Here is an 11,381-nt window from a genome sequence, read left to right as displayed (position 1 = left end):
GGTCAGAGGGAATGGAGGTTTTACTTTACTTAGAGGGTGGTAGATAAGTGGAACAGCCTCCCAGCTGAAGTGGTAGAGATAAACCACGGAGGATCTTCACTCACCTGCGTTAGAGACGCTGATGCTAAGAAAAATCAAACCGCCGATCAGGATGAATTTTGGTTCCATGGCTGTGGCTGGGGACGTGGCACGGAGTAGCTGTGGGGCATTTTACCTTCGCTCTTACTCTTTATGCTGTTATGTTTGCCCTTGGCCAGTTGACCTTTATTGCCCAATGCTTGATATTTTAGGCAGTGTGACTTCCCGTAAACGCAAAAAAAAAAGTGAATTTCAACCCACTTAGCTGAAAAAATAAATCAATGATATAGGAGGAAAAGCAGAAAGTAGAGGGATTGACAAAAATCTGATTTTATCTCATTTTGTCCCAATAAACTCCCTTTATCTGCAGACCTGGAGCCGCCGTTGTTGTCAGTCGTGTGACTTTCCCGGCTCAAACACCACACTGAGCTGATGCTTTATGGCAATGCTAATAAAGTCTGCTCCCCATAGGCTTTCATTAGTCAGAGAGTCCAGCTGGGTGATTAAGACCGAGTCATTCTATTGTTCCCCACAGGCATGATAAGGAGTCGGGGGGTTTAGTAGATCGGGGATCAGATAACAGAGCGAGAACTCATACAAACGGCTGATATGCAGCTGTCTGAAAACATATTATTATATTTTTGAAAATATTTATTTAAAATCTGATACTGGAATAAAAAAAAAAATTGGAAGAACGTCTCCTGTAAATATTTGCTATACTTGGTCAATATTATGACTCAGACGATGTTTTGTTACTGAGTTGTGATTACTTTGTGGGTGAAATAACGACGAAAATTGAATTTTGACTTATTTTCTTCCTTGTGCTTTTGTTTTTAAGGATGAATGCATGTGACAGTCGATACAAAAATCTATTTTTTTTTCTCCATATATTATAAATCCTATATCCCATATTAGCGTAATAAAAGGTTTTATTGGCTAAAGGCTACTGTGTTTTAATAAGTAGTACCACAGCACCACCTTCTGGTCACTTTGTATATAGCATTTTGCTACACCTACACCATGAAATTGGTGTCCATTATATAAATAGCATCATTGTTAATTTTTTTAAATAAATGAAAATGTGATGAAAATATTTTTAATTAGATTTACAAGATTCATAATCCTTCCCCCCAAAATATTAAATATTGAATATTATTATTTTTTATTGTTTTATATAGCAGTGGACACCATCACTTAGATTTTTTGGCTTGACCATGGACCATGGAGATCACGAATGCAACATAAAGTCAAAAAGGCGAAATACTTTTTATTGGATTGCTTATGAATACATCTTCAAATTAGTCCTCGTACCGAATTATGGTCTGACCAAAAAGCAAATATGAATTAGGAAACAGCAGCATAAAGACGAAGAAGTCTGTATTTTTGTGGACAGTTTGTGAGGACGACCTCCGTACGCCGCGACATCAAATCAATCAAACCCAACGTAGATCGCGTCCCTGAAAATAGCAGCCATTGTGGGTTCGAAACATTTCTGCTTAACGGCGTTTACTGAAGAGTCTCTACGGAAGACAGTCTAGACGAGACCTATGGTGGATCTTACGGGTAGAAAGCTTGTGTTGGTCCTTGAAGGAAAACATTGGAGGTTGTCGCTTATACTAATTGAAATGAGACTTAAAATGTCTACTCTTGGAAAATAATATAGGTCTCCTCTATGAGTATGGATTATGGATTTGGAAACACTTTATGGAATCTAGAAGAGCGGGGTGGTGGGTGGCACATATTCAAATATACCGAAGCCTTCTCGTTGGGTTCATGAAAAAACAAAACTTGGACAATAGTGGATTATTTAACATCTGGGAAGCTGAGGCCTGTGGCAGCCTGTGGCAGAAGTAGCATTATCTGTATTTCCTGTCCGAAGTTCTCGGCCTTCTTCTCCACTCCAACTCAACAACATGGGAGGGGTAACAATGAGGAGGAATAATCATGCAGATCCTGAGAACAGGAAGCCAAGATGGCCGCCCTCACGGTATACTCATAAAACCATTCAGTTCTCTATAGTATATGTGGTACCATTGCGGAACAATACAACCCATAAAACAAAAAGTCCAGTTGGGTTAAGTCATGAGAATATCGGACATCGAATTTTCCATAATAATTGTTATTTTGTGACATCTTGACAAAAATTATACATAATGTGGTCGAAACAAGAAAGTGTGGGGGGGAAATCAATGGTTATTGAGTTGATAAATATTTTTTTGGACTATTGTGATAGCTGAATGGCTGTAATCCAGATGCCAATAATATAAACCCAACTCGGGTTCCTGGAACACGAGGTAGGGGGATGTAGTGTTGACTTTGGCTCGAGAGCTTTTTACGTTCCGTGTTTGTAGGCACATAATTCCCGAGCTCATTCTTTCGCAATTCCTTTCACCTTTGGAATTATCGGTGAACAACATTCTATTTCGCAGTCCTTTTGGAATTTCTAAGTGGGGGGGGGGGGTTGCTTCATTGACAGGAGCTTCGTTCGTGTGCCGAGTGTTAAAAAATCAGCTCTTTGGGAACTTCCCAGGAAAATCCGGATCGTCCAAAATGGCCGTAACACGCGGTGTTCTGGTAAATTGGTTTCTTTAAATCGAGATCTCTGCATTGGATCAAGAAAAAAAAAACGTGAGGGAGATTGTCAAAACATGGGATAGAAAGTCTTCAAATCACAAGATTAATTTTGGTCATCCAACCCCCCCCCCCAAAAAAAAAAATGCACAAACCTCAACTTTTGATGATGGTCTTTAGGACCGGGTAGCCACAAAAATGTATCATGTTTGGACCCCATTATTATTTTAATCAAATGAGACAATGGGGATCTGGAAAACTAAACTAAAATGCCACCCGAGCCAATGAGAGGACATTTATTGAAGGACATTTATTGATGGACAGTTGACTTGGTGTGATCTGGTCCACAAGCTGGGCTCATGGTGCTCCTGTGTTGGCTCAACCACCAGTAGACAGTCAAATGTAAGGCTCTCTGTCTCCAGTTGTGAGCCCAGTGACTTTGTCTGGCGTTATGTAGAAGGTTCTGTTGTATCCATGAGCGCCGTCATTTCTGGAGATCATGATATGACTGTTGAATGCTTAAAAAGAAATCCTTACCTAACGATGACTCCAGGTCGTAGATCGAAGTTGCGTTCCACAATATCCAGTAGCTCCTTTTCGGTCTTCTCCGAGGTCCCGTACGTAAAAAGAGATACTGACAGCGGAATGGCGACCCCAATGGCGTATGAGACCTTCCGGAATAAGTTAAAGTATCGTTACAACATGACAACACTACAAATGTATTTTTTTTCTGGATTCTGTAGATTTTTCTCATAAAATTGTTGTGATTTTCCTACTGGTTGCTTAGAAACATGGCTAAGCTTTTTCTTATTTCTGGGGAAAACAATTTGCCTACAAAACAGTACATACCTGAACGAGAACCCGACGGCACAACCTGGCATGTACCAATGATTTAGCTACCCAACGGGCAGCGTAAGCAGCGGATCGGTCCACTTTTGTGTAGTCCTTCCCGGAAAAAGCCCCTCCTCCGTGGGCACCCCAACCCCCGTACGTGTCCACGATAATTTTTCGACCGGTTACACCAGCATCCCCCTTAAATATACGTTAAAAAAGTTCATTTTTTACACTTTACCTATATGGTAGAACAAATAAAGGTCAATATAAAAATGGCGGACGTTGAGGTTACCTGTGGCCCACCAATGACAAAACGGCCACTGGGCTGGAGGTGGTAAATGGTCTTCTCGTCCAAGTACTTAGAAGGTACTACAGACTTTATGACGTTATCCTTTAAGGCCTCCTTCATATCGGTAAGCGTGATGGTCTCATCGTGCTGTACGGATATGACAATGGTGTGGACCCGGACTGGGATAACCGCTCCGTTCCTTTGTATGTACTGAACGGTCACCTGGTTTAAGACGGAAAGCCAATCAAGAACATTTTTCTTCAACCAATGGGTTAAGTAAAGGCTCAACAGCATGGCAGAGAAACAACGATTCAAAAACATAGGTGGACAGACATTTCAGTCTTGATCACCTGGGTTTTGGAGTCCGGTCGGAGCCATGGAAGCGTTCCGTTTCTTCTTAACTCTGCTAATTTTGCATTCAACTTGTGAGCCAGGACTATGGTCAGGGGCATACACTCTTCTGTCTCATCGGTTGCGTACCCGAACATGAGACCCTACAAAACAAACGGTTGGAGGGAGTATTGGGGGTAAAGTATTACTACATAGAATCATGACAAAATTTAGATCAACTGTTGTCCTTGATGCATCTAGAAGAACAGGTGAAGACTGAATAACCTGATCGCCAGCTCCGATATCCTCTTCCTTTCGGTCTAAATGGACCCCTTGAGCTATATCAGGAGACTGTTGCTCCAAAGCTACAAGGACATTGCACGTCTTATAGTCGAAACCTGTTCGGACAAAACCAACAATTATTCCTTCGTTCCGATGCAGGACACACCAGATGAAACCCGAAAATGAACCAGCCTACAAGCCAAAGAACGTTTCTTAGGAGAACCTCAAGTTTAACTGCGTCCCAGCAACGACCTCCTCTAAATTCAAGAATTCATTCCTCATTCACCCAAAATGTTTAAATTGAAGTTGTTCTGCCATTATTTAAGAAACATCTACAATCTACTTCTATAGAAAAGCCACATAATGATAGAACAAGTGGTCGGAAGCCGACAACTGGAAGTCCAACTGAGCTTATAGGCAGATTTTGCTATTTTTTTGCCCCCCCCCTTTATCCATTCATTCCGGCCAGCTTACCCTTTTCAGAATCGTCATATCCAATATATTTAATGGTATCTCGAACAACTTTTTGGTAATCCACGACTGCTCTCGACGTGATTTCTCCACAAAGCAGGACCATCCCAGTTTTGCAGACCGTCTCTAAAAGAAGAACATGAAGATACGGCTGATGGGGAAACCAAGATTTGGCACCTTACCACCTCCTTGCTTTATTTCCATCCAATTTTTTTGTACATTTTTGAAACTGGAAATAGGAAGAGGTTACGAGAAAGACTCAAACTTGTGTTTCATTGGTTCACAGTTTTATGGACTCAATGGACAATCTTACCACAGGCAACCTTGGCATCTGGATCTTGCTGGAGATGGGCATCAAGAACAGCATCGCTTATCTGATCACAGATTTTATCTAAAAAGAGAATTTATTTTTTTCATTAAACACTGCTTTTTTTTAAATCTAAACAAAAAAAAAAATTTTTTTAAAGATTTGGTAAAAAAAAATCTACCACTTTGACGTTCCTGGTCACAGAATAAAAAGATCATGTGTATTTTAGCCTGGAGGGAATATAATTAGGAAGACCTGTCCCCAAACACACATGCGTCAATAGGTCTTCTATAACGGACCTTTCCAGATAATGTTACAACCCTGGTATCAGTTACTCGGTACAGTTCTATACTCTTGAGCGTTCATGACTTAGGAACTTGGTACTCACCTCATGTTCCTAAGGGTATGTGCGCTATACTCAGCACATTTATTGTTGGGGTCAATAGGCATTTTATTAATACCTGTAGGATATTTTGTTTTCTATTTTGCACATTTATGATTCCTAATTCTTACAAATTTTAAGCATTTAAAAAAAAATCTCAGATATCTGTCTTCTAGGTGAATGGGGCAGACACCATTGTACACCCAAGCCCATCAACAAAAGTTATGTAGAAACAATAGTCATATCGCACCCACCACAAACCAAGCCCTGATGTCCACCAAGAAAATGAGAAGAAGGGGGTCGGGCCGGGGGCAGCACCAAAGGTTGATGCATGTTCTTATTTCTGTTGGTATAGACTTGATATTCGAGGAGACATTAAGTACATATAAACGAGTTGGGTTTTTCAGAATGCGGGTATCCAAATAATCAATGCAATGTTTGGACCAATGAAATCCCATTGATGGGGAATGTCTGAGTGTATGAGGTTTCTTCATGTTGATCGTGAAACCCATGGTTTTCCCATCATTCATTAGTAGCTGAAGGACATCGGGTAGGGATGTGGATGGATGGGAGATGTAGAAGAGCAAGTCAGCATTCGGAGAAGAGGGTCCAAGGCAACATTAAGGAGCCATGGGGATGGTGGCCATCCCTGTCTCAGCCCCCTCCCAAGATATAATTATGTGGTCCAAATATGACCCATTGGTGTTTTTTTGAGTTTGCCGAGATGTATATAGGTTGCCCCGAAGCGGCAGGATTTCGGTGTCAAGTGTGGCCAAAGACACTTGGTCAAAGACCTTTTCTGCGTCTTAACCCAACAGCCTCATGTCAGTTGGTTGATGAAAGTTACAGGAAGCTACTGTTGCCCCAACCGTGGTTTACACTCCAAGATGATGGTGCCTCTAAACAAAACCAGACTGTTGGGGGTCTGTATTACAGCGATGGGTCTATAAGAGGTAACTTGAGTAGAATCGGTTTAGAGGAAGTATCCTTTACTAAGTTGTCATTATATGTGACCTGGGACAACGCAAATTTAGAGAATTAAGAATTTTTCATTATTTTATGTCTACTATCTCATGTTTTGGGGATTTTTTTTGGATTAAAATAGTTGGGAGAAGTTGGGAGAAGTTTTAATAATAACTTGATCTATTTTAACTATTATTATCAACACTCTATGGTGACTAAATAAATTCCAAAAAGAAATACTAAGAAGAAATATTTTAAAGATTTTCATAAAAAAAAAAAAAGTTAAAATAGATATGTTTCTGAAAGTTTATTCCTCTTTCTAGTGATCAAGAGGCGCTTTCGATGCAGCGGCTCGAGTAACGTTCATTGGAAGTGACGGGATAATCCATTCTATAAATAAACCCATCTGGGGTTACAAAGCCGAATGTCCGAACTATTCCTCTCAAGCGTGACAACTGACTGTCCTAAGAGAAAGCTTATGAGGATGTCATTTAAGGACATTTTTTTTTGGAGGGGGGGTTTAAAAGCGGAGAAGTCCTTCTGAGACAACCATTGTTTAAAAAAAGTGATTAAAAAAAATAAATTTTGGGAATTTTTTTAAAATTCCTTTTTTATGTTTATAGTTAATTGAAGTCAACCATCCCATGAGTAGATCCAAGAAGATTTCAGGCTAGGAAGGAATTTAAACCCTCTACTCCTGAATCTTCAGTGGAAGTTGATATCATTTATTGGGCCAATATGGAGGAAGATATGATGTTTCATAAGCTATTGGGACCTTTGGGGTCACTTCTACTTCATCTGAGGAATCTTCTTCAACTGAGGTCTACAATTTCCACCATTCCATCTGAAGAACATACCTCTGGAGTTCTAAAAGCTCATGTAACTTTACGTATTCTCCTACGTTGGCCCAATAAAAAGTATCAACGCCGACTAAAGACTCCGTGTTCTCTTTAAGCTAACACGGCAAATATCCATTTGTTCTACTAAGTTCCAAAAACAGATTAGCTTTGCGTTTTTGCCTCGTTTGTAGGTGTCCTTCACTCCTGTTTTTTTTTTCTCTTTACGTGGTATTTGCCTTCTGATTCAGAATTGAGATATTTGCTCTTGTTCGTGATAAGCCGCACGCGTGCGCGTTACAAGGCCTCGGTGTGTGGTAAGAGTCCAGCGTTGGATAAGGGATGTGGGCACCTGTAAAGTTAGCAAAGTGTTGTGTGCTCCTGTTTCGGTAAACAGAAGCTTGTATTCACAGAGCCTCCGCTTGCAACACGCTCAAAGTCCTTCAACGCATACACGCTGCTTAACAACTCGTGCTAAATTTAAAATGGCCTACAAGCACACCAGAGAGTCTGATGTTTCGATGTCCTCCCCCCCCCCCAAAAAAAAAATATTCTTGATCACAAGATTTCAGGCAGGAAGACCAAAAACGTAAGGTTTTCAAGGTTCTAATGAGGAACCCTGATCATCACACAGGAGACCAGCGCCTACATCTATGACCATCTATAGAGGGACCATCTCAAGTCAACATATGTTAGCAGATACAAAAATGAAAAAAAAAAAAAGATATAAAATATCATTTTTTTTTATATTTTGGTTGCTATCTTCTATTCTTTTTGTCGACAATTTGAGATCCCTTTTAAAATGATTTATTTTTTATTTAATATTTAAAATTTAAACCAAAAATTTGAGAGATACCCATTTCACGTTCAAATGCGTAAATGCCGTTTCAGGACAACGGTAGACCTCTGCTCCGATATCTCCCGAGGCTATCAATGCCGCGGTTGACCCGCTCGAAGGAATGTTACACTGGATTCATAGAAGTTTGTACAACAGATTGTTGGGCGCGGAGCCAATCCACAACGCATCTCGGTGAATTACAGGACCTGCGGTTATTTACACGTATTCAACATTTAATCTGTATTCTAAACGTAAGACCCTGGTCAATTTGGAGACATCTAGAAGAAATTGATCAGATGTTCTTCTACGTCCACAGTTTGCGGTCAACATTCTAGAATTACGAGAGGTTCAGATAAGGGAACGTTTCTCACCGATAGAAGACGCGGAGGAAGCTACCTGGGTTCCCATATGGATTCAGAATACACACGGCTCCAGACGTCGATCTTTTACTTACCCGGGTGACCTTCTCCTACCGATTCCGAAGTGAACATGAAGGTGACGTCTCCTGGGGACGTCTCCTCGGTCGAACGGTCCCCCTGTCCATTCATGGTGTCCTCGTTCTCCACGGTCGGGCCGACAGCTGACAGTTCTGAGGCAACCGTGTCGGATCCAGCAGTCGCCGGCAGGTCGACAGTAACGTGGTGGCTGCTGGGTTTGTAGGAAGCGTCCGCTTACGGCCGTGTCTCACACTGACCCGTCAGTCAGGCAGGGGCTGCTCTATATATACGGGGAGCGAAGGTTTATGAATAACCACGGGAGAAGACTGGGAAGACGTGTCTTGTTTGGCAGAGGAACGCAGCATGCCTTTGCTTGTTTGCGTATGACTGCACATTAACCCAATAACAATTGTTACTGATCGAGGACATGATTGTTGTTTTCAAGCTTCCTGGGGGGGGGGGGGTTCTGTTTTTATACAAATTCCAAATTTTGGGGAAATGTTTTAACTTTTTTGGAAATTTTTGAATGTACGTAAACATATATAATTGACATCATAACAGCGACGTTAACAATAACAGCACCACCCCTTCATGACATCATCATGAACCCTTACATGCAAATTAGAGTATTCATTAAAGGGATGGCTCATTTAGATATCAGAGCCCGAAAATCTACTCGTGTCGCCTGGTGGTCGCTAGGCTGTGATGTCATAGTCTGGCTTTTTTTTGTCACTTTGTCACATTTCAAACCCAAGTCATTTGTAGTACTAAAAATAACAATTATTAATAATAATACTCCGCAGCGCTGCACAATGGGAAATTAGAAATGAGAAATACAGGAAAACCTTTAATTTCATGCCTAGTATTTTTTATTTATTTTTTTAGAATAAAACCAGAATAAAAAATTTTTTTGGCAAATTAAATGAAAAAAAATCTCTAATACGAAATGTCTTCAAATATTTCAATGCAACTAAAATCAGATTTTCCTATTTTCTGGAGCCACAGTCAATTGTTGGAGATCAATTTATCTCCACTAAGAATAATAAAAATAATAATAATAAAAATAAATACTTCACTGGATATTTTTAAAAAATCTGATATTATTAAAAGAAATTATATTTTCTCGTAATTAAAAAAATACCAGATATTTTAAATATATTATCTGGTATTTAAAAAAAAAATCTGATATTACTAAAAAAACCATCTGATATTATTAAAAATATATATATCATATATTAAAAAATGAGTAAATATTATTAAAAAAAATCAGGTATTATTAAAAAAAATATTGGATATCATATTTAAAAAAAAAACAACTATATTATTCAAAACAGATATCGGATTGCTGATAGGCTGAAGGTCTTCCACCTGTAAGATTGGACGTCACTGAATAAATATTTAGCTGCACGGTTCTTCTCTCGAGGTTCCCAAATGTCTTGGCGAGTGTATCAGTAGTAAACACTCCATCTGTGGAGGCGTGTCAGGGATAGCCAATGGGGTCGGGAGCTGAGTCTCGCCGAAGGGTGGAGAAGCTTTAAGAGATTCTTACTGGTCAAGAGACACCGGCCCACGTAAAAAAAAAAAATTAAAAAAAACTTATTTTAACCCTCGAGGGGCAGGGGTAACTGGAAGCTTCTTAGATTTTTTTTTCTTCTGCTTTCTTAAGGTGTTCCAAAACTGATTTATTCTTAGACTACCCCGGAAATAAGTATGCTTCCCGAGGGGGTATTAGATAAGTGGAACAGCCTTGCAGCAGAAGCGGTAGAGGGGGTTAAACATGCATGGGCTAGGTATATGGCTCCTGAATCTAAGACGCTGCCACCTGTTGCTGCCTCTTGGCCGGCATATGCGCGCGCAGAAGGCCAGGCTCTCCGGATATGTCTGCAGTGCCAAATATTTAAAAGCTTTCTAGATATGAACTAACCGGGTTAATTACATCAATTAAAGCAGATCACTTACATTCCAGGACACGCGAAAGTCCCCGGCGCTTATATCGAGTGGGTTTATGGGAAATCTCGTTCTCAAGAGTCCCATGCATGTTTAAATTCCCTCTAACACCTCTGCTGGGAGGCTGCTCCACGTGTCTACCACCCTGATTGTAGTTAAATGTCTCTATCCCATTCCCCACTCTCTTCCAAGCTATACGTATAGAAACGCCCATCCACACGGTGCTTAATCAGCTGTATGAAATCATCCAGGGGGGGTGGTGCTTTACTTTTATTGACCAAAAACAATAAAAATGAAGTTAATATGATGTAATATGAGTCGGCATGGATGTAACTTGATACCAGAGATATATATATATATATATATATATATATATTTTTTTTTTATTATTTTTTTTTTTATATATATATATATTATTTTTTTTTTAATTATTATTTGTTTTTTTAATATATTATTTTGTAACATTACTGCAATAATTATTCATTTATAAATTATGTGGTCCAATTTATATCAATTGATTATTAACTTGATTAACCAATAATTTAATGTATTAATTTATCGTCTTATTAAATGGATGAATCTTTTCACTCATTTGTCAATTCCTTAAGAAATGGATCATCATTATATTTTATATATATATATATATATATATATATATATTTTTTTTTTTTACGTATTAATCACTAAAACTTAATAACAAAATACGAATTCATGAAAAGTAGAAAACTGATTCTGATTATTAAATGTATATTTTTTTAAATAATAATATTTAATAATAATAATAAATATATGAATATATAATTGGGCATTAATATA

At 39.1% G+C, this 11,381-nt stretch overlaps 1 protein-coding gene across 1 annotated transcript; it reads right to left on the bottom strand.

Moving 5' to 3' along the window:
- Positions 1–2,577: 2,577 nt before the first annotated feature.
- On the bottom strand, positions 2,578–10,656 carry LOC149278182 (S-adenosylmethionine synthase-like). The gene is made up of 10 exons (XM_089502217.1): positions 10,578–10,656; positions 8,636–8,851; positions 5,169–5,246; positions 4,859–4,981; positions 4,388–4,500; positions 4,123–4,266; positions 3,776–3,994; positions 3,499–3,681; positions 3,187–3,320; positions 2,578–2,680 (listed from the first exon to the last, which is right to left on the bottom strand). The coding sequence occupies exons 1-10, from the start codon at positions 10,654–10,656 to the stop codon at positions 2,578–2,580; spliced, it is 1,392 nt and encodes a 463-aa protein (XP_089358343.1).
- Positions 10,657–11,381: the final 725 nt, after the last annotated feature.

The sequence above is a fragment of the Sceloporus occidentalis genome, unplaced genomic scaffold (assembly GCF_023333645.1).
Source record: "Sceloporus occidentalis isolate IW3139 unplaced genomic scaffold, rSceOcc1.0.p SCAF_198, whole genome shotgun sequence".
Lineage (NCBI taxonomy): Eukaryota > Metazoa > Chordata > Lepidosauria > Squamata > Phrynosomatidae > Sceloporus > Sceloporus occidentalis.
The sequence above is the reverse complement of the archived record's forward strand: the minus strand, read 5'-3'. Positions and strand labels throughout refer to the sequence as shown.

Coding starts and splice junctions, on each gene's coding strand:
- LOC149278182 (XM_089502217.1), bottom strand. CDS start 10,656: ATGCATGGGACTCTTGAGAACGAGATTTCCCATAAACCCACTCGATAT. Junction 5,247..8,635: donor GGTAGGAGAAGGTCACCCGG/GTAAGTAAAAGA, acceptor TTCTCTTTTTAG/ATAAAATCTGTGATCAGATA. Junction 3,995..4,122: donor GACCGGACTCCAAAACCCAG/GTGATCAAGACT, acceptor GTCTTAAACCAG/GTGACCGTTCAGTACATACA.